Source organism: Grammomys surdaster, unplaced genomic scaffold (genome assembly GCF_004785775.1).
Source record: "Grammomys surdaster isolate TR1022 unplaced genomic scaffold, NIH_TR_1.0 126185, whole genome shotgun sequence".
Lineage (NCBI taxonomy): Eukaryota > Metazoa > Chordata > Mammalia > Rodentia > Muridae > Grammomys > Grammomys surdaster.
Window position 1 is genome coordinate 6,254,693 of NW_021620991.1, and position 22,815 is coordinate 6,277,507.

The 22,815-nt window shown below is 47.0% G+C and overlaps 1 protein-coding gene across 2 annotated transcripts in view; it reads left to right on the top strand.

Moving 5' to 3' along the window:
- The window catches only part of Ube4b (ubiquitination factor E4B), a 98,544-nt gene that overhangs the window by 11,160 nt on the left and 64,569 nt on the right, over positions 1-22,815 (top strand). For both annotated transcript variants that reach the window (XM_028757986.1, XM_028757987.1), the window contains exon 2: positions 15,621-15,807. In XM_028757986.1, coding sequence (XP_028613819.1) covers positions 15,621-15,807 — 187 coding nt within the window. The remainder of the gene's footprint in view (positions 1-15,620; positions 15,808-22,815) is intronic.

Genomic DNA, 22,815 nt, shown 5'->3' on the forward strand with positions numbered 1-22,815 from the left:
AAAAAAAAAAAAGAAACAGCATGAGCAAAGCAGCTTGTTGGAAGAAAGGGTTTACTTCAGTTTACACTTCCAGGTAATGGTTTATCACTGACGGAAGTCAGGGCAGGAACTCAAACAGTGCAGGAACCTGGAGGCAGAGGCCATGGAGGGTGCTGCTTACTGGCTAGCTCTTCATGGCTTGTTCAGCCTGCTTTCTTATAGAACCCAGAACCCCCACAAAGGTCTGTTCCCTCCCCAGCAATCACTAATCAGGAAAATACACTGTAGGCTTCCCTACACCTCAGTCTGATGGAGGCATTTTCTCAGTTGGGGTTCCCTCTTCTGTCTGTGTCAGATGACTAACACTGCCCAGCACGCTTGTTACTGTCTCTTTTTTTGTCTGAAGCTGGCCCAAACATCTGAGATGGCGTTTTCTCCAGCGTCCATCCCCTGAGTGCTGACGAGGTTGGTTTTCCTGGTCTGAGTACACCTGCACTGTGCCATGGGTACTCCTTAGGCAGATCCATACTTCTTTTTATACTTGAATGCTGATTGGTCTCATGCTTAGAACTACTTCCTTATAGTGGCATGAAGCCAGGAAATAATCAGATCTGAATCGTTCCCACAGCTGCCCTCCAGTTTCAGGCTGTGTCGGCATGTCAGCTGTTTTCTCCGATGCCCTGGGGAGGGGCACGGTGTATGGCTTGGCATACCCGTGGAGGTCGGAGACTACTTGCTAGGGTTACTTCTTTCCTGTTACCTTCTGGGAGCCAGGGATCAAGCTAGGGAGCAAGTACTTCTAGCTGTTCAGCCTCCTGATGGCCCAGTTGTCATTATTTTTACAGATGTTTTATTGAAGCGTAATGAGGGTCACCTGCTTTCTGTTCTGCTGCGTTTGTGCCCATAAGCTGACCCAAGTCAGGGTCATATATATAACATCCAGGTTCCAGGCTCTATATGGTAGTTATGATGGTGATTTAGCTGATAGAGCAGACAGTCTAGAATAATAACGGCCTAAGCAAGATAGAAGCTTAGCTGTTGATGTGCGTGTGTGCCTGTGCGTGCTATCTGTGTGTTTGTTATAGCTGTGTGCAGATATGGGCAAGTGCCTCTGGAGGCCTGAGGTCAAAGTCCAGTGTCTCCTTTACTCTCCATTGTAAGTCATGTTTTTTAAAGATAGTGTCTCTGAACCTGGAGCTCATTGGTTGGCTAGCCTGCCTGGCCAGTGAGCTCTAGGGATACAACTGCCTCCACTCCCTCCCTAAGTATCAGGCCTCTGGAGCCCAGGTTTTACATGGCTCCCAGCTCACTTCCGAGCTTACTCCCCTGAACCTAGGCTCTTATGCTTGTAGGCAGGTACTCTACCAACTGAGCCATCTTCCCGGCATATTTGTGTGTATGTGTGTGTGTGTGTGCATGTGCACACACGCTCACGTCACGAGCACAAGGGGACATCTGTGGACTAGTTCTCTTTTTTTCACCTTTATGGGGACTTGAACTCAGGTCGTCAGAGCTACACACCAAGTGCTTAGAGAAAGATGTAGAGGTGACTGGGATTTGGCAGGGCAGTGGTTACACAACCTTTACAGGACCAGTTGCCTAAGTCGGAAGAAAATGGGGGAGTGAGCTTGACAGTGAGACGGGTAGGCCCTAGGAAGCCACCTAGGGATACTGATGGGAGCCGTAGTTTGGTCTTTTTACAGTCTATTTTTCCCTGTTCTAGTCACTACTTTTATCCTTTTTTAAAAAGTTAAAATGGGGCTGAGGAGAGACGGCTCATTGGTTAAGAGCACTAGTTCCAGAGGATGGGGGTTTAACCACATAGTGGCTCATAACCCTGTATCATTTCATCTCCAGGGATCCGATGCCCTCTTCTGGCCTCTGCCAGCGCGTAGTACACAAACAGACACACAAGCAACTCTTGTCACCTGCCTTAGCCCTCTGACTACTCCTAAGATTACAGTTGCATATACCTCACACTGAGGTCCAGGGTTGTACCTCTTATTTCTCCAGTCTTAACAAAATTTTTGTATTTTATCAGATACAGTATCTATTTTGATCATGTCTTTAAAAATAATTTCTTAGTTTTCTTGTTGTTATTTGAACAGGGTTTCTCTGTATGTAGACCTAGGCTGGTCATGAACTCACAGAGATCCACCTGCCTCTGACTCCCAAGTACTAAGATTAAAGGCGTGCACCACCACTGCCAGAAGATTTATTTATTTTCTGTATGGATGTTTTGCCTTCATGTATATATGTGCACTGCATGTGTACCTGGTGCCTTTGGTGGCCAGAAGAGAGCATCAGATCCCTGGAACTGGAGTTACAGATGCTTGCGACCTGCCATGTGAGTGCTGGGAATTGAACCCTGTTCTTCTAAAAGAGCACTGTCTCTCCACCCCTTGATCTTGTATTTATAGTATAAAGTCTTGTTTTCAAGAAATATGAATCATACATAAGGCCATAACTTACATAAAATGTTTTTTTAAAAATACAATCCAGCCTAGCAGTGATAGTTAGTGCACACCTTTAATGCCAGCACTCAGGAGGCAAAGCCAGTGGATCTCTGTGAGTTCAAGGCCAGCCTGTTCTACAGAGCTGAGTTCCAGGCCAGCTAGAGCTACACAGAGAAACCCTGTCTTGACAAATGGAAAAACAAAAAAAATGTTGTGTGAGTGCGTGTGCGTGTGCGTATTATCCAGGAATCAGATAGATAGCTTGGCAGTAAAAGGACTGACCGCTCTTTTAGAATACCCTGGTTTGATTCCTAGAACCCTTATGATGGCTCACAACTTTCTGCAATTTCATTTTCAAGGAATTCAACTCCCTATTCTGGCCTCTAATGGAGCCAGGCACTTAGGTAGGCAAAATACTCATATAACCCATGTGTGTGTGTGTGTGTGTGTGTGTGTGTACATAAATACACACTTCTTTCTTACAGTATTAGTTTTGGTTTTTAAGGCAGGAGCTTACTATACAGCCCAGGTTATCCTTGACTTTGGAGCCTGCTCCCTTAGTCTCCCAAGTAGTAGTATGTAAGTTTTATCTGTAAACAAGGTGTTTAAGTTAGCTGCAAATAATGTACAGACTTTAAATTTTCAAAAAATAGCAAAATACATTTACAAAGAAAATTTGAATATATGGATGTCCTAATGTGGAAAATTATTTCTGGAAAGGAATTAGAGATTACTAGAAGGTGGAAAAAAAATAGCCTTTATTATTTAGGCATCACCCTACTCCGCCCAGGCTGACCCAGAACTCCCAGCAAAGCAGCCTGTCTCTCAAGTAGTGGAATCACTGTCATGAAACTGTTGCAGAGCACCACGTCAGGTGGTCACCAGAACTCTTTCTGTGCAACTTAACACTACAATTTCCCTGCTTATGATGTTGGTAGACAGTATAGGCATTCAGAAAAAATTAGCAATTAAAATTTTTGAATGGGATGAGAGAAATATGAAGCTGTCAAAGAAGAAATAGTTTTTCTTTACCACATACAAACTCTCTTAAAAGAAAGTTGGTGGTGGTTGTTTTGTTTTGTTTTCTTCATTTTGTGATTAAACTCAGGGACCATGCCTGCCGGGCCAGTTGTGTACCTAACCAGTCTAAGTGCTCCCACCCCCAGGGAAAGTATACATAGCTTGAAACAATGATTATCTTATGGTAGGACAGTTAAAAAAAATGTTAACTCTGTGTCTTAGTCAGGGTTTGTATTCCTACACAAAACATTCCTGCACAAAAATAAACTCTTTCCCCCCCAAGAAGCAAGTTGGGGAGAAAAGGGTTTATTCAGCTTACACTTCCATATTGCTGTTCATCACCAAAGGAAGTCAGAGCAGGAACTCACGCAGGGCAGGAGCTGATGCAGAGGCCATGGAGGAATGCTTCTTACTGGCTTGCTTTCCCCTGGCTTGCTCAGCTTTCTTACAGAACCCAGGACTACCAGGCCAGGGATGGCACCATCCACAATGGGCTGGGCCCTCTCCTCTCTTGCTTACTAGTTGAGAAAATGCCTTACAGCTGGATCTCATGGAGGCGTTTCCTCAAGGGAGGCTCCTTTCTTTGTGATAACTACAGCTGTGTCAAGTTGACACAAAAAACCAGCCAGTACACACTGCTAACTGATACATACATAGATATGTGCATATGTATGACTGGGGTGTGTATGTGTATACGCCATGCCTGCTTACCTGTGAGAACTCGTATTCTTGGAGACCAGGGGAGGTTACTGTTACTGTATGCTTCAGTTGCCTGTCCACCTCATTTTCATGAATAAGATTTCACTTGGCTTGACTGGCTGGCTGGTGAGCTCTAGGACTCTACCTCTCCACCCCCTCCCCCATTACAGATGCGAGCCATGTGCCCAGGTTTTATGTGGGTGCTGTGGAGCCAAGCTCAGGTTCCTATGTTTGTGCGGCAAGAAGCCGTCTTCTGCGGTACACAGTGCTGTTCCGTTCTCCTGGGGCCTGTCAGTTACTAGAGTCTGTTTTATGGCTCAGGGTTAGAAGCAGCTACTGCTTGGCTTTGGCTCATTGACTCTTAAGTGGGATCAAAGATGCAGCTGGGGCTGCAGGATGCTTGTCTGTTCTGATCTTTCTGGTGTAGACACAAGATTATAGCTGTAAGAATCATTTTTAAATCTGAATATGGTAGCACATTCTTTTAATTCTCATATTGGGGAAGTTGAGGCAGGTAGATCACTGAAAGTTCAAGGCTAGCCTGGGCTACACAGTGAGACCTTGTTTTAAAAAAGCAAACCAAAGGGAAAGGAGCTGAGAGTGCAGCCTGAGTGGGAGACTCTTGTTGAACCCTAGGTTCAACCCCCGGCGCTAAACAAAAGACCCAAGGGTGGCTTAGCTTTAACTCCAGCACTAGTGAGGCAGGGGTGGGGCCGGCAGGCGGCCTCCGAGTTAACAGGCTGCCTGGTCTCCTTAGCAGGACTACACAGTGAGGTCTGTATCAGAAAACAAAAGCCAACCAAATATTAAACGACAAACCAACCAAATGAACGTGCCAGGATGCAGTGCAGCTAAAACAGCCGCTTTTCAGGCTGTTTCCTGCCCTCCAATGATGGAGGCTGTAGCTCCTTCTGCGGATTTCTCAGTCAGCTCACAAAGGTGATGCACGTGACAGCAGCTTTGCTGCACACTCGTACTGTTAACGGGAAGCAGAGCCTAAGCTAAAGGAAAGCAGTATCTGGGCCTCAGAGAGCTCAAAGAGCAGAAGATGGAGTGAGCTCTGGGCTGAGCTGTGTCCACGTGTGATGTGTGTCTCTGGGAAATGCTTGCCACTTGGTTTTCTCGGGGACACCCTTCAGTTGTTCAGCAAATGTTTACTAGGTGCTCTCTGGGTGAGATACTGTTAGGGTTGCTAAGGATGTTCAGTAAATAAGCATGGACCAAGCTGGGCTGGAGAGATGGCTCAGCGGCTGAGAGCACTGACTGCTCTTCCAGAGGTTCTGGGTTCAATTCCCAGCAACCACATGGTGGCTCACAACCATCTGTAATGGGATCCAACACCCTCTTCTGGTGTGTCTGAAGACAGCGTACAGTGTGCTCGTATAAATAAAACAAATAAAATCTTAAAAAAAAAAAAGGATGGCCCAAGCCCCTGCCCTCCTAGGGCTTGGGTTGTGCAGATCAGCACAGAGGCGCTAGTCAGATCTAGTCAGCTGGAGCTTTATCAGCCTGTCCTGATGCTTACCTGTGAGGTCAGTGGCTCTTTGTTACCTTCTCCTGAATCAGGAACTCAGATCTCAGAGAGGAACCCAGGTAGTGTGGGTGTAGCTGAGGCCGTGGCTAGACCCAGCTAGGGGGCTCTGGGCTTGCGGCAGACTGGAGATGGAACAGTATTTGCTCAGCTCCTGCCTGAGGTTTCTGCTTTATTTCCAGGTGGAGTGGTGAAGTGTTTCTTCTGTTCCATTTCTTCCTTCTCCCTCCATTCCTATCTTCTCTTCCTCCTCCCCTCTTTGCTTCCTCCTCTTTTACCTGTTCAGCATAGGGCCTCATTGTCTAGGTCAGACTGTCCTGGAACTTAGCATCCTCCTGCCTCAGCTTCTAGAGTGCTCTGATTATAGGCATGTACTGCCACACCAAGCTCAGGTGCTTTCTGAAGAGTGTCTAGAACCTGTGGGATTGTTAGTGGTGAAGGAGCTTCCCCCCAAGTGTCATCTCATAATCGGAGCCTGAGCGTTGGGCCTCACTTGATAGCACATGAGACCATTGTGCCATGGTGTGTCTAGCCCCTTTCCCCAAATCCAATGTGGATGAATAGCCTAGAAAATCCCCCGCCCTTTGCATCTTTTGGGGGACAGGGTATCCTCTTTGATTATGAACTTATGAGTGTCCTCAATGAACTTAGCTCACTAATTCGACCTTGCCTTGCTAGCTGGCTTGCCCTAGGATCTCCATCTCCGTCTTCTGGGTGCTGAGTTTGTGGGTGACCACCACACCCACGCAGCTTTTATGTGGGTTTTGGGGTCTGGACTCTGGTTTTCATGCTTGCTCAACAAAGTTCTTTATCCATTGGGTCATTTTCCAAACCCCAAAGCAAAGCTCCCCAAATGAGTTAAAAACGTATAACCCTTGAGCCTGAAATAGCCATTCCAGCCAGGCAGTTCCTGCGTGTGAGTGGCAGCTTTGCTGTTCTAGGGTAAAGTACTTGGCTGCCTTTAAAAATGAATGTTTTTTTCTTTGTAGAGGGTTTTTTTTCGTGTGTGTGCATTAGATTTTCCTTTAATTTAAACTTTATTTTACATGTATGGGTATTTTGCCTGCATATCTCTGTGTACCACTTGCCATGCCTAGTGCCTGCTGAGGCCAGAGGTCAGATCCTGTGAGACGGGAGTTAACAGGCTCCAAACAACTCTGGTCAGGCATTCAAGTTTTGTGTAGTCTGTCCTAGCTCAGCTGACCACATGTCTCTTTATTTGAGAAAATGATTGAAATAACACATGTAAGAAAGCATTTAAAAACTGCAGGGAATAGCATTAAAAAATGTAAGGAGATATGCAGATGTTGAAATTGTGGCCTTTGGGCTGGTGCCCTGCTCAGTGGATAAACGTACCATGGGGTGCTGGCAGTTGAACCCATGTCCTCTGCTTAAACAACCCGAGTTCTCCAGCAGCTGAGCCACCTCTCCAGCGCCACCTGCTCTCTTTTTATGGCTCTCATCTGTTTTGAGAAATCATGCCTTCTTTAGTCCCAATTTTATATATGCTCCCTTCTGAGAAAAATGCAGGATTTTCAAATCTCTCTACTTTGCTTTTTAAAGTTCCCAAGTCTTACTATCACCTTTCAGAGAAACAGCCAGTAATACCCGTGCAACAGCCTGGCTGCCCAGCTGCCGGAAGCTCCTCACCGTGGTCCCCTTCAACTCCTTTCTTCATTTAGTGTTTGTAATACAGTCTCACCATATCTCAGGCTAACCTCAGAAATGCTCCTGCCTCAGTCTCCCATGGGAGTACAGGCATGCTCCACTGCTTCCCGTTTACCTGAGTTTCTTGCAGATACTCCTAGTTTAACCTCTGGCTCCTTTCATTCCCGTGTGTGTGTGTGTGTGTGTGTATTGAAGCCTATAGAAGCCAAAGGTTGAAATTATTTTTCTCCTATGCTCTGTATCCTTCTTTTATTGTTTATTTACTTAATTATTTAGTTTTGGTTGGCCAGAGAGCCTCTGGAAATCATCTTTTTCCAGCCTCTCAGATGCTGGCCACCATCGACTTTTGAGCTCAAACAATTCTACCTCAGCTTCCCAAGGGGTGGCTGGTACTGCAGATCCATGTCTCATGCCTGGCTTCCGTGCTTTCCTGAAGTCTCTTATATTCTTGCTTTACAGAATTTTATATCATGTAGATAACCATGCCTGAAATCTACACTTTCCACTACTTCTCCGTGCTCAATTCAAAGAATGACCAAGTTCTTTGTTGTACTAATTAAATGTCTCTGGACTTGACTGTCTCTCTTCCATGTCCTTATGCCAGGCCGGTGTTTGTCCTACCTTCGTGCTCTGTCCTCATAGTGGCTGCAGTGGTCGTCTGTCTCAGTTGCTCCTTGCCTTTGTAAGCAAGTCCTGGGCATCAGGGTGGTGCTGCCAGCTGGCATGTCTCAGCCTGCCAGCCCTGACTTGTGTCTTGCCTGACTAGGCACACGTCCGGCTGTCAGGGAAGCTGTGTGGGTTCCTGCAGGTCCACCTGCCTCTGATAGTGCACCTCTGTTCCTCACCCCAGCTGCTTTCTACCTGCTCTGAAAAAGAAAACCAAGTCAGCAATGAGCACAGCCCAGGCACTCGGGTGTGCTGGGTCACACAGTTAATACACTCCTAAGAGAGTTGAATCCTGAAAATTCAGTAGTGAAGGAAGCAGGATGCTGCTGGCCACACACTGTTGAGCATCCTGGCGGGTGGGAGTATTTCTTTTCTTTGTTTTGTTTTGTTCTGTTTTTGTTTTTTTTGAGACAGGGTCTCTCTGTGTAGCCTTGGCTGTCCTGGAACACTCTGTAGACCAGGCTGGCCTTGAACTCAAGAAATCCACCTGCCTCTGCCTCCTAAGTGCTGGGATTAAAGGCGGTGGCAGTATTTCTAAGCAGACCACTATAAGTCATAGCACAGCTTACTGAGCTTAACAAAGATGCGAGTTATTTCAGGGATACAGGAGTAGCCTTCTGCAACTAGGAACAGAAAGATGGTTGATCACAGGCACAGAGAGCGCTGAGTCCTGCTCCAGGGCTCCTTCATCTCCTCGTTGTCACAGCCTTGCTTGCCCTCTTGTTGCCTCACCTCCGTGTCACTCCTCCCCTCTTCCGGACAGCCTGGCTAGTCCTACCTCATGTCCATCATGCGTGGCTGAGCTTGGCTAGAGTATAGACAGACTCAGTTTTCCCCTGCCTGTTTTTTTGGGACGTGGTGTCAGTAGCACAGGCTAGCCTTGAACTTACTCTCATGCTCCTATTATAGTGTGTGCTGCTAAACTCAGTTCTCAACTTAAAAATAAAAGAGATTTGTTTACTTTTATTTTATGTATATGAGTGATTCCCCAGAATGTATGTATGTGTACCGTATGCATGTCTGCAGTATCAGAAGTAGGCATCAGGTTCCCTGTGAGTTAGAGATGGTTGTGAGCCACCATGTGTGTGCTGGGAACTGAGCCAGGCTCCTCTGCAAGTGCTTTTAGCCAGCGAGTCCTCTCTCCAGCCCCATCAGCTTTCGACTTTTTAATCTGAAGATTTTTACATCTACAGAAAGGTTGAATAAATTGCTTTGAATCATGAGCTGCTAATTTTTCCACATTTTCTCTTAGCGTATAAATTAGTGTACACAGACACACTTGGCTTATGCTGAACCGTTTGCAGATTTGGTTGCCATAGAGATGTGGGGACTGGGCAGTGGTTCTGAAGGTCTCATTGAGATATTAACAAGTGAGACAGAACCAGAGGGAGCAGGGTGGGGTGCAGAGCAGTTATATGGGCAGGAGCATGTCAGAAGGGACAGTTCCCCGCAGGAAGTGGCCCTGGTAGCAGGTGTGTGGACTGAAGGAGATTAGTTCTCCAGGAGTGCACACAGCCTCCTGCGGGGGTGGGGTGCGGGTGGGGAGGCTGCATTTCCCTGTGCACTGCTGGCAGCCTGCCACAGTTCCAGGCATCACTTCCAGGTTAGGTAGGGTTTGCGGTGACTTGTAGTTAGTCGTGTTTCTGCCCTGTCACCTGACTTTGGAGGGAAGGTGGGGTGGAGCAGGGTGACGCCGCCGAAGGTTTTAGAGCTGCAGTATGAGATTTGCACTAGCAGTAGTGTGAATACAGAGGAAATCAGCGCATGTCTTGTAGCAACCTGAGTCTTAGTTCAGCTTCTACAAGTCCGTAGTAAACCGTGAAAAGCCATGGATGTGAGGCTGGAGCGGTGGCTCGGTCTGTAAGAGCTCTCACTGCTATTCCAGAGGACCTGGGCAGTTCCCAGTTCCCATATAAGGTAGTTCACAACTGCCTGTAACCCCTGCCCCACACGATCTGCTTCATGGGCACCTGTATAAACATGCTTGTGAAGGGTTCGCACAGACACACAAAAATAAAAATAAATCTTAGAGAGAAAAAGAAGACATCAAAGTGAACACAGCGCATCCTACTTTTGTATTATTTCTGGTGAAGATACAGGATGCTGAGCTCTCTGTGGACCAGTCTCCCTGTGAGGCTGTGACACAGGCACGGGTGGGTGTGCTTCTCTTCCACGCTGCCTCTGCTCTCATCCTGTGCACTCCTGACATCACGTCATGACTGTGACGTGCTTCTCCTTTCCTGGGATATCTAGAGGTCTTTGAGGGTGGGCCTTAGCACTCAAGTGGAACATCTTTTGCAGCTTTGTGGCACATAGTAGGCACTTACCAAACATGCCACAAGGGATTTGTGATAAGACAGGATGCTCCTGTCCTATTAGAGCTAGAACAACGGGTGGATGTTCTGTGTTCCACTGTGCACCCCTCACCAGAGAGGTCAGTATGTTCTGTGTTGCTGATCAGAGGGGGAGGCAGTGCCCGACACTACCGTTTTGTACAGAGCTGACTTCCTGAACTAGTTAGCAGCAGTGCCACCTTGTCACCGTAAGAGTGTCCTGTGTAGAGACAGGTGGTGTGTGGGAAGTCACAGTCCAGCTTCAGATCCTGTGCTGTGTCCCCCGAGCTGTGCCCCTGAGCAAGTCACTTCACTGAAGATGGGTTCCTCACCTGTGAAATGGTAGTAGAGTGTGCTAGTCCCTGGGTTGTCAACTGAGCTTAAACATGGACTTTAGAACAGCATCTGGCCCACAGGAAGTGAGTGGAGGGCTGCCTTAGTTAATTATTCTCTGACTCCATTGTGTCAGGATCTCCAGGAGGCTCTAGAAGTGACATTGTAACCAGAAAGATTACTGTCTTTCCCTTGTCCCTGCCCTATCCCCTTCCTCTTTGCAGGAGCAGGGGTAGGTTGGCGCTGAGACCTGGGAGGGGTAGGTCCACACTGAGACCTGGGCAGTCTTGTGTGACTGAAAAATTCGAAGAATATCTTAGGAGACCATCCTAAAGAGTAAAAATTGTAAGTGATATCTCTCTGTGTGTTGCAATTTCTTTACTGTGTAAAAGTTTAGTTTAAAATAAGGCATTTTTGCAGACTGTATTTTATTAAGTTTAAAGTAGTAGTTTGTGGACTCTCCCAACCCCCCACAAACTGCTAAAAAATAAGAGGAGCGGTTTGCTCTCCCTGCCCTGGTGCGTCTGACCTGCCATCCTGGCTTTCCCTACTCTGAGTCTAGTGTCATTAAGTCTGGAGAAGGGGGAGGGGGGCATACAGCATCGGGAGAGCCGTTAGGGGGAAACCCAGAAATGTGAAGCGAGCCCTCCGGGCAGAATGCAGCTCCTGCTCAGGGTCTGGGCCGGGGCCCAGCCATGGCTGCAGAACTGCCACAGCTGTTTCTGTTTCATGCTTTTGCATTTTTGCTCTGTGACATATGGATAAAAAAATCTTTTAAAAAGAACTTTAGTTTAACTTAAAGGAGATAACCAGCCATTTGTGTTTAATGTAAAAAGGTTGGTTGAGTAAAGAAAAGGAACTTACTAATACTTGGAATGCTGGGGGTATTTATTATGTATATCTTGGTATCTCAGTGTGTGCGTGTGTGTGTGTGTGTGTGTGTGTGTGTGTGTGTGTGTGTGTGTTAGAAGGGTAGGGGGACTGTGCAGAAGTTCTCTGAGGACAGAAGAGGTTGTTGGATCCCTGGAGCTGGAGTTAGAGATGGTTATAATCCTCCATACATGAGTGCTGTGAGTTGAACCCAGGTCCAGGAGCAGCGAGGGCTCTTTGTTTCTTTGTATAGTCCTGGCTATCCCGGAATGAACTGTAGACCAGAGATCTACCTGCCTCTGCCTCCCAAGTGCTGGGATTAAAGTCGTGCTCCTTCACCACTGCCTGGCTGCAGCAACTTAAAACTTGTTATTTTTGAATGGCATATTGACACATGGTCACACATGCTTATAATCTCAGAACTTGGGAAGTGGAGACAGTAGGATCAGAAGTTCAAGGCCAGCCTTAGTTAAATAATAAGCATGTGATCAGCCTGACTATGTGAGACCCTGTCTTCAGACACCAGGCCAAACCAAACCACTGTTTTGGGGTATGCCCAGCCTTTTAGTGAAGTCATAGTAAGCACAGTGCAGTGCCAACATCCAAGACTGCAAAGCAGCAGGCAGCCAAGGCAGAAAGCTGCAGTGTTAGTGAGCTCTGAAGAAATGTAGTGCCTAGTACTGAAAATACTGCGTGTTGTAAAGCCAGATGCAGAAGTCACAAAAACACAGGAAGATATAACAGTGTTTGAAAATTAGAATATTCAAGAGTCACTAAAGAAAACCAGGGAATCTTTGAGAATGGGGATTGTTCATATTAGTGTTTATATAGGTGTTTTCAGTAACATCATTAAAAGTTTTAAAAAACAATTATTTCAGGCTGGAGCTATAGCTTAGTGGTAAGGTCACTAGATCTCTTCCAGAGGATCTAGGTTCAGTCTCAGCATCCACACGGAGGCTTAAACCAATCTGTAACTATAGTCTCAGCAGATCCCTCTCTGGCCTCTTAAGTATTCTCGATGGATTACGTGGTGCATGGACGTAACATGTGGGCACAACACCCATACACACAAAATAATACGATACAATAGAAACTTTAAAGATTTATTTTTAATTATGGGTGTTTGTGTGCTTTTGAGCAAGTGTGCAATGGTGGAGGAGGCCAGACGAGGGGGATCCCTTGGGCCTGGAGTTCCAGACAGTTGTGAGTCATCCATCATGGATGCAGGGAACTGAATTCAAATCTTGTCTAAGCACAGTCTGCATTCCTAACCGCTGAGCCATCTCTCCAGCCCCGTCATTAATATCTAAGACAAGTACATCAAAACTTGGCATACTTAAACTTCAGGATGTAGATTTTATCTCTTAATTTTCAAAGAAAATTATACCTGGAGCTGTGAGCCGAGAGCTGAGTGCTTGCTGAGAATGTGACAGACCCCATGTTCAGGTCTGATTGCTGCAATTAAAACAGAACAAAGCAAAAATAGAAGTCAGGACTGGGGAGGTTGCTCTGTGGATATAGCGCTCGCTGTTTTAGTTTGGGGACCAGAGGTCAGATGCCCAGCACCCTGACAAAGCCTGTGTGACTGTGGCTCAGCTGGAACTGTGCAGGGAGACAGGTGTGGGAGATCTGAATTCCTGTCCTCGTGCAAGAACTTGAGCCATCTCCCTAGCTTCTCCTAATCCTTCCTTCAAAAGATTTAATATGGTTAAGAAGACTTGAGGTAGTGACCCATGTGCATGTTCAGGGTTTCAGGTGAAGTGATTGGTTGGCATGTCTGCAGCACAGGCAGAAGGAGGAGCTTTCCCACTCTGGGACAAGAACTCAGGACATTTCCTTGTTCTAAGAACAGTAAAGTGAACAGGTGTCCTGCAGTGTGAGAATGACACGCAGATAGATTCCTGGAATCTGTCCTTGTTAGGATTTGCTGTAGCTGGGGCTTTTACCCTCCTTATTCCTGGTAGAAGGAGTGTGTCCAGGGCGAACTCATTTCTGTGAAGCCTGTGTCTAGTACTTGTTATATATGCATAGCCTGAGGGACTGGACAGTGGTGGCCCTGTGTGCATGGGCACTTGTGTGTGTGTGTGTGTGTGTGTGTGTGTGTGAGAGAGAGAGAGAGAGAGAGAGAGAGAGAGACAGACAGACAGACAGACAGACAGACAGAGACAGAATCACTGAAATAGGGAATACTGCTGTGATTCACTCTATTTGCAATCACTTGGTAACAGGAGTATTCAGAGAATAGCAAATTATATTTTTATTTTGATCACATTAAAAAAAATCATCCTAAACATAAAATTGGTGTCTTGATGTACCTTTTGTTTCTTTCTCCTATTGGATGAAATAGACTTTTAAAAATTTCTTTAGATTTGTTTTTATTTTATGTGTATGAGTTGTCCTGCCTGGCATATATGTGTGTGGACCACATGTGTGCTTGGCCGCCACAGGGGCTAGAATTGGGCATCAGGTTCCCTGGAAACAGAGTTACAAATGGTTACTGGGAGTGACACTTTGGTCTTCTGTAAGAACAAAGTACGTTTAACTGCTGAGCCTTGTAGCCTCTAAATCTTACCTAGCTAAATGACTACACAATGCCATTTTATTAAAATACCAGGTTTTGATGGGCGGTGGTGACACACACCTTTAATCCCAGTGCTCCAGAGGCAGAGGCAGAGGCAGGTGAGTCTCTTGAGTTTGAGGCCAGCCTTGTCTACAGAGCAAGTTCCAGGACAGCCAAGGCTACACAGAGAACCCTGTCTTGAACAAACAACTCGCCCCCCCCCCCAACCAAAACAGGTTTTAGTGTTGGGTAGTGAGCATATTGGCCAGTGTCAGTCAAGGACATAGAACACCTTGGTGAGGCAGCCACTGCACTGTAAGAGTAAGGTAGCAGCCTCTAAGCACCAGCTAGGGCTGTGGCCATGGCTCAGTAAGTAAAGCACTCACTGCCCAAGCGTGCGTACCAGGTTTCAGGTCTCTAGAACCCACAGAGAGCCAGGCGCAGTGTTTTAATTCCAGTGCTTTTCTGCTGAGGTAGAAGGCAGAGAGAAGAGACTATTGTGGAAGGGCGCAGTAAAGAAACTGCTGACTCTGTTAGGGGAAGGTTTTTATGATGGGTAAAGAGAGAAAATATCCGGGGCATCTGGAAGAGTCCAGAGCAGAGCGAGAAGGAGAAGGCAGATTAGACTTGGTCAGGCCTGGGGTGCTGTTTGTATGCAACACTAGGGAAGCAAGGGAGTGGGGAAGGGGGTGCGTTGGGAGATAGCAAGACAGCTTAGCCCGAGTACAGCAGGCTTAGAGAGCAGCAGGATGGTGTACGAGTGAGGGGCAGACAGGTCACATGGATTGTGAGGAGGCCGAGTAGCTGCTGGGAGGAACTCCTTCTGGGGATAGAAAACCCAGCTCACAAGTTCCTGAGGAATGCTGGCTTTTCTCTAAGCTCCAGAAGTCCTGCAGCCTGAAGTCCACTTAAAATTATTTCTAGACATATGGGAAGGGAGGTGGGGTGCTGAGATCTGACCGATACGATACGCTGCAGGGTGGAAGGGAAGCTAGCTTACCCTGTGCAGTGGGGAACAGCAGAGAGCTGGCTTAAACTAGACAGGAGGTAAGGACTAAACTCGAGGTTGTCCTCTGACTTCACAGTCTGGCTTACACACACACACACACACACACACACCCCTACCTACCTACCTACCTACCTAGAATACTCACTCTGCCTTGTTACTTTTCTGAATGCATTTTTAAAAATTTATTTATTTTTATGTATATGAACACACTGTAGCTGTCTTCAGACACACCAGAAGAGGGTGTTGGATCCCATTACGGATGGTTATGAACCACCATGTGGTTGCTGGGAATTGAACTTAGGACCTCTGGAAGAGCAGTCAGTGCTGTTAACCCCTGAGTCGTCTCTCCAGCCCCTGAACACGTTCTTTTTAGGTGTCTTTGGCTCCTAAGCTTAGGGACAGTTTTGATGGTTTTGGTACACTGATGTCATTGTTCTTACAGGTGGTTGTGTTTCGGCCTTCAGTGACAGAGTGTCCTTTCTCTCCCCTTCTGTAGATACGACGGAGGCGCCTGGCACGACTTGCTGGTGGACAGACCTCCCAGCCGACCACCCCGCTTACGTCTCCCCAGAGAGAGAACCCTCCGGGACCTCCAATAGCTGCATCAGTCCCAGGCCCCTCCCAGAGTCTTGGTCTCAATGTCCACAACATGACCCCAGCTACCTCCCCCATAGGTGCAGCAGGTGAGCCTCAGCCTCCAGCCTGGAAGCTGTTGTACTTTGGTCTCAGCAGCTTGATGTTGCCTCACAGATTAAAGCAGTCAGTGGCCTGAAGGTCACTGCGGTGTGTCTTGCTTCTGTCTGTTCATTTGATAGTGACCCGTGAAGACTTCTGCAAACCCATCTCCTTCCCCTTCTCCAGCTCCAGCTCCTCTGCCAGCCAGGCTCGGGTCTAGCGAAGATGGAGTTGACTCTGCTGATTTTGTGAATTTGGCTGGTGCTTCTCCCCGCAACCCCTAGTCTTCCTTTCTATACGCTTGGGCTCTCCTAAAGACCGCTCTGCCTTCCCCTACTGCTATCTAGGGGCTAGGGAGAGACCATGGTGGGTAAAGTGCTTCCTGCACGGGAGTGAGGACCCACAATCTGGTTCCCACAACCATGTGAGACCTGGGTTCAGGAGTTCGTGCCTGTAACCCTAACACTCAGGAGTAGAGACAGGAAGGGGATTCTAGGACCCTGGCCAGCCAGTCTAACAAATAGGTGAGTTCTAGTTCAGTGGGAGGGAGGTCCTGTCTCAAAAACAAGAGGAAGAGACCCACCACCATCTTTTGAGTGCTTGCATGCTTGTGCATGCGCAAGCGCATGCGCGCACACACACACACACACACACACACGCACACACACACACTAATCTGTAAATGGAAGATTGAAGAAAGTGGTCAAATGGCAAGCTCCTGGTTACTCACCAGCATGTGTGCGGCCCTGGGTTCAGTCCCTAGCACCACAGGAATCAACTCTGCCTGTGTGGGGTTAGTAGCTGTATCATTGAGAGCTGCTTAACCCCGGTAAAATGTCCTTCCCCCCACCCCCCTTAAATAAATGAGCTCATAGACGATGTTCGGGGTTGTCTTTCTTAAGAAACAGTGATGCCCATTCACATGTGTACCTGTAAATATTTTCCTTCATGATTTTTCTATCAAACGTGGTAACTTCATAATTACTATGTAATGGTTAAATTATGAAGTAGGAGCTACAAGAGCCATATGTATCCCATGTAAAAATCTGATGTATGACTGTTAATTCCAGTTCTGGGTGCTCTTTCTCTTGTCAGCTAAGTGTTCTGTTGCTGTAAGTCATTAGCCCTCCCGTGTAGGCTTCTCCCTGTGTGGATAAATGCCGACCTGTCATCCTGTGAGTGATAACAGAAATTCCGAACAAAGCATCATTTGGTGGGAACATCTGTGGAATGCATGGTTGGAGTAGCCGTGGCAGTTTTCTCATAGTTCTCAGAGTTTGTGTTCAGGATTCCAGGGCAGGTTTGTCCTTTCCTCAGGAAACATGGTCACAGCTTTGCTGTTTCCCTGCTATGAAGGGGCTGTCCCTGCAGCCCTGGTATGTTTTCAGGGCAGTACCTCTTCTGGCTGTTTTCCTTGCTGGCTGTGTCACAGTTCTGGCTCCATTCATTCCCTACCTGCTGTTTGTCTCCTGCCCTGGCCCAGGCTGGAGGAGAACGCACACAGCCTCTGGTCTGTCAATCTTGCTCAAGCCCACAATCACAAACTCAAGTAGAACCCAGTACACCTAGGCAGCTTTCTGAGGTTTCCCTGTCTACTCTCTTAGTCTGCTACCACGTGTGCTGCACCTTGTTCTTCATGCACACTCTCAGGGTGGAGCAGACACACACGCAGAAGGGACCCTGTAAACCGTTGTCGTCGCTTTCATCGGGTTCCTGTGTACGCACCTAGTTCTTGTTAGGACTTACTGTCCTACCCAACCAGTGCCTGTGCATCCTCTCACCACTGTGCGAAGCCTCAGTTCCCACAGCTCCCTTTTCCTTCCAGGCATATGTTTGAGGTTTTCTACCTCAGGTGAGCCCTTGTTAACTATACTGAGACATTGCAGTAAGTATACTGTGGTACTTCTCCCTCTGTGACACCTGTGAAAAGGAACTCCTTCATCCTGTTTGCCCTGCAGCTCCCGCCCCTCTCTCCCCTGCAAGCCTTCTGGGCTAAGTCCCTCCCCCTCTGTCTTTCAACTTTGCACCCTGTGCTGAGCTGAAGGAGCATGGGGTGGAGCTCCGATCTGAGGCGCTGTCTCCTCACTTGGTGGCTTTCACCCTCTCACTTCCATTTAGCTTCCAGAGCAGTCTTGTCCTGGTTCCCATCCTCTCTGTTCCTTCTTAGTGACCTTAGGGCAGTATGCCAGCGTTCAGTGTTTAAACTGTTGTCTCTCTATCTGTGTTTATTCGCTTACTGATGTCATCTAGTTTCCTGGCTTTAATTATTCCTTCCAGTTCGATAACTCCTTAGTTTACATTTCCAGTTCAGACCTGCATATTGAACTTTAGACTTATAATCTTATGACCCATTTGACCTCTACTTTCTTGTCACATCAGCATTGTACACTTAAAATCTTAAAAATAAATATGTGTGTTTTCCCACATGTATGTCCGCCCGCACCCACATACACATTGTGTACAGGTATGTGTGCATATGTCTGTTCCTGTGTGTGGAGGCCAGAAATAGGTGTCAAGTGTTTCCTTTGATTGTGCTCTACCTTATTTTATGAGATAGTGTCTTACTGAACCCAGCTTGCTGGTTTGGCTAAACTGCCTGGCCAGCAGTAACCTGAGATCCTGTTGGCTCTGTCTCCCAGCACTGGATTACAGGTGTGCCTTGCTACACCTAGCTTTTGTGTGGGTGCTGGAGATCTGAACTCAGGTTCTCATGCTCGTGTGGCAAGCACTGTGAGCCGTTTCTCCAGCCCTTTAACACCAAGGTTTGGGGCTAGTGAGATGGTTTAGCAAGTAAATGGGTTTGCTGCACAGACGTGAAGAGACGACGTCATACTCTAGAACCCAGGTAAGACTGGAAAGACCTGACTCCACAACGAGAGCCTCTGACCACCATAGACATGCTGTGCTGTGTGAGGTCCTCCCCTACAGTAATAATAAAGTCAAGCTTTGATAGTTCCTCGTATCTTACCCCAGGCCTACACTTGATGCACATCAGCCCCAAATCATGTCTTAGAAAACCAAGACCAGGGTGGCAAGACGGCTTAGAAAGCACAGGCGCTCACTGTCAAGCCTGATGACCGAAACCTACAGGGTGGCAGGAAAGAAAACCTTTATAAGGCGTCCTTTGACCTGCTAGATCACACACACACACACACAGAGAGAGAGAGAGGGAGAACATGGGAGGAGGCCAGTGAAGGAAAAAAGTAGAGAGAGAGAGAGAGAGAGATTGAGAGATTGAGAGATTGATTGTGTATGTAGCAGGCTCCCCCTCCCATAAATAAATGAAGATGATTTTGTTTGTTTGTTTGTTTATTTTGGTTTTTCGAGACAGGGTTTCTCTGTGTAGCCCTGGCTGTCTTGGAACTCACTCTAGACCAGGCTGGCCTTGAACTCAGAACTCCGCCTGCCTCTGCCTCCCAAGTGCTGGGAATAAAGGCGTGTGCCACCACTACCTGGTGAAGATGATTTTTAAAAGGAAGAAAACGGAGACCAAGCTAACAACATGTTTTTAGCGTCCCTTTCTTAGAAAAGCTGTCTTTGGCCACTGCCTAACGTACATAACACAGTGCCATGCCTCTCGGCTCTTACTGGCGTTGTGCTCCTTGTACGCCTGAGGTTTGATTTTGTTTGATTTTGAGACAGAATCTTGCTGTGTGAGGCCCAAGCTGTCCTCAGTTGAGGGGTCCACCTGCTTTCACCGCCTCAGTGCTGACTTTACCTGCCATGGCACTATGTCTGGCTATGTGCCTCCCCTGATGGAGTCAGGAACTAGTGTTTGTTCTGCTCACTCCTGTGTCCCCTGTGCCTGGTATTGGATCTAAGTTGGGGTGAATTAGTGAATGAATCACAAAGAGAAAATGACCAGATGGGCACAGGCTTCTGTAGCTTTAAGACATTTCAAGAAATTATGATTGTCATTTTAAAAATGAAGAGTTGCCAGGTATGATGACTCACTCCCTTGACACCAGCATTTGGAAGTCAGGAGTGGATAGATCTCTATGAACTCAAGGCCAGTCAGGTCTTTGGAGTGAGTTCCAGGCCAACCCTGTCTCAAATAAGTACAAAGTAAAGAAAGAAAAGCTATGGGCTGGCAAGATGGCTCAGCTGATAAAAGCACTTGTCTATAAGCCTGATGGCCTGAGTTCAGTCCTGGGAACTCCCATGGAAAGAGAAAACCACGTCGCCCTCACACACACCCTTTCAGCTCTCTCTCTTCTAAACCTAGGAATGAGAGACCCACTGCCCTGTCTCCAGCTCCTTGACATGGTGTTTATCCCCTTGTTCCAAGCCTCATGCTGGACCGAGGAGAGCGATGGTTTTTGTTCCAAGTGTTAGAAGCAAAGTACGAAGTGAACTTTATGAAGATGGCTCCTCCCCTGAAATCAGCGAGTCTGCCTTGTCCTTTCTCCTGAAGAGAATTTTATAATCTCTGTACCGTTCATTTTCTTCTAAAAGTAAAAAAAAAGGGGACAAATTACTTGGGATGAGATACGGAGATATAACTGACGCCTGTGAACCCCTCCATCTGTGGAGCCCCTGATGCCCCACCTCTCACCACCATAGTCCTTAAAGTCTGACCTCATCCACCATTCCCAGAAGCTGCTTAAAGCTTACACTCAGCTACTACTTTAAACCTAACAACGGAGAGAAAAACTCTCTAAGGAAACTATGAGTTCATTGGGAAACGAACCGAGGGCTGTATGGGGACTTGTGTGTTGTAGGGGGTCATGGTTGTGTGTGAAGACAGAAAGGAAGACAGAAAGGTTCCCAGGTAGAGGGAGAGAGCTTATGTAAGTTGTTTTGAATTATCGTTGGCCACAAAGATCAATAACAGGGGAGGCCTTGGTGCAAGGTTGACTGGTTGCTAGGCAGCTGTCCTCACGGAAAGGTTACACTGGCTTTTCAGCAGGGACATAGACTTGAGAGTCTTTTACTGGGTTTTGTTACGGTGTGAATGTATAGTATCGTTTGTCATGACCTCCTGGCCTTGCGTTGATTTGGGTTTTACATGGAAGACTGACAGTTATTGACACTGCTTTTCCTTCTCTTAAAGCTTGATGTGTATTTGCTGTGCTCTTACTGCAGCTGATTACTGTGTGCACATGTGTGGAGGTCAAGGGTCAGTCTTGGTGTCATTCCTCAGGTGCCATCCACCTTGTGATTAGTTCTGTGAGTGTTTTCAAGTCTGCCTTGGGCTAAGGATGTAGTTTAGTGAAGAACACTTGCCTGGCCTGTGCAAAGCCTGGCTTGTTTCAGTCTCTGTCTCTCTGTCTGTCTCTGTCTCTGTCTCTTTCTCTCTCTCCCTCCTCACACACATTCACTCACTCACAGATACACACGCACACATGTATGCCCAGCATACAGGTTTTTGTTTTGCTTTGTTTTTAAGACAGGTTCTCAGTGTGCTCTCCCTGGCTAGCATGGAACTCTTTGTAGATAAGGATGGCCTCAAATTCAGATATCTTCCTGCCTCTGCCTTCCCATTGTTGAGATAAAAGGCACCATGCCCAGCCCCAAAACAAAAACAAAAACCAGCACTATTGCTTTTGAAAAGTGGGGTACTCCTTGTCTGTTGGTTGCAGGTCTTATTCACACTTCTCTGGATTTGTTTGTCATGTTTCATCTTACGCTTTCGTGTCTCTAAGTCGTTACAATGATGTGTTAAATGCTATAAAGTCGCGAAGCCCCACTTAGTGTGTATTTAAACCGTGCCAGATCTTAGGTCCAGTCTCAGCTCAGTGCTTACAGTTTATTGAGAGTCTGGGTGTTGGTCTAAAGTACTCAGGGGGAGCAGGAGAGGTGTTGTTTGTTCTAGCGACAGCCCTGCGCCTCAGTGGTAGAAGATGTGGTCAGCAGGGTCCAGAATGGTGTGGAGGACCAAGGCTGTGGACAGGAAAGTCAGAGGCAGAGCTTTAGGGAAGAAGTGGCCTTGGTGATTGATGCCAGGGGCAGGAAGGTCCATCCTGTCTCCTCTAATTTTGAGTCTTTAATGAGGTCTTTAACAGGCTGGTTGTGCATTTCAGGGATTTCACTAAAGGAAAGGTACTCTTTTGCAGCACACTGACTTTGCCTAAGAATGGTGTCAGGGGCGACGGCAGAGTTGTAATCTTTTGTTCTGTTACCAGTTGCTTATACTAAAATCCTTTTTCCTCTTATACTTGGCATAGGCTTGGGACAGGGAAAGTTTTGTGTGTGGTTTAAGAAACTGGCTTTGCAGCTGGGCATGCAATTAGTGGAAGAGTTTGTTTGTATTCAGGAGGCCTTGGGTTCCATCCCATAAAACAAACAGCCTAAACAAATAAGCAAATAAGTAAAAACAAACAGCCAGCATGGTCTTATGCCTGTAAACTTGACAGGCTTGAGAGGCAGAGGCAGGAGGATTTCCACAAGCTTGTGCCCAGTGGAGATCTGTCTGAGAAAACAAAATCACAAACAAAGGCAAATACTGGCTAGTGTCGGAGACCCAGGCAGAAGACCCAGGCCTGGGAGCTGCAGTGGAGCCCCACACAGCCGAAGTTTCTCTGGTTGGAACCAGTTTAACTCCCACATTCTTCCTAGGCCCGTGGTCATTCCCTGTGAGTTGGAAGCAGGTGTCAGTGTCTTGCTAGTGACTGGTATATCTGCACCAGTGGTTCCGTAGTCCTGTGATCTCCTCTGCTCAGAGCCTTCCAGCCTGACCTGAGGAGCCCTGCACAGCACTGCTGAGGTCCCTTTACCTGCCTCACAGGCAGAAGAGCAGTGCTGAGCACAAGGCCAGTTCCTGGAAAACCTATTTCCTTTCTGTGCGCGCGCATACACACACACACACACACACACACACACGCATAAGTACACTGTACACATTCACGAACATCAGATGACATTTTTAACTTTGGTAGAACTAGAGGGGCTAGAGAATTTTCTCCTTTTGTCCCATTATTGTGCAGATAAACTGAGACGCTAAACTTAAATGACAGATCACAGCGTTCACAAAAATTACCTGCTTGATCCCACGTCATAAATTTAGAAACTATTTC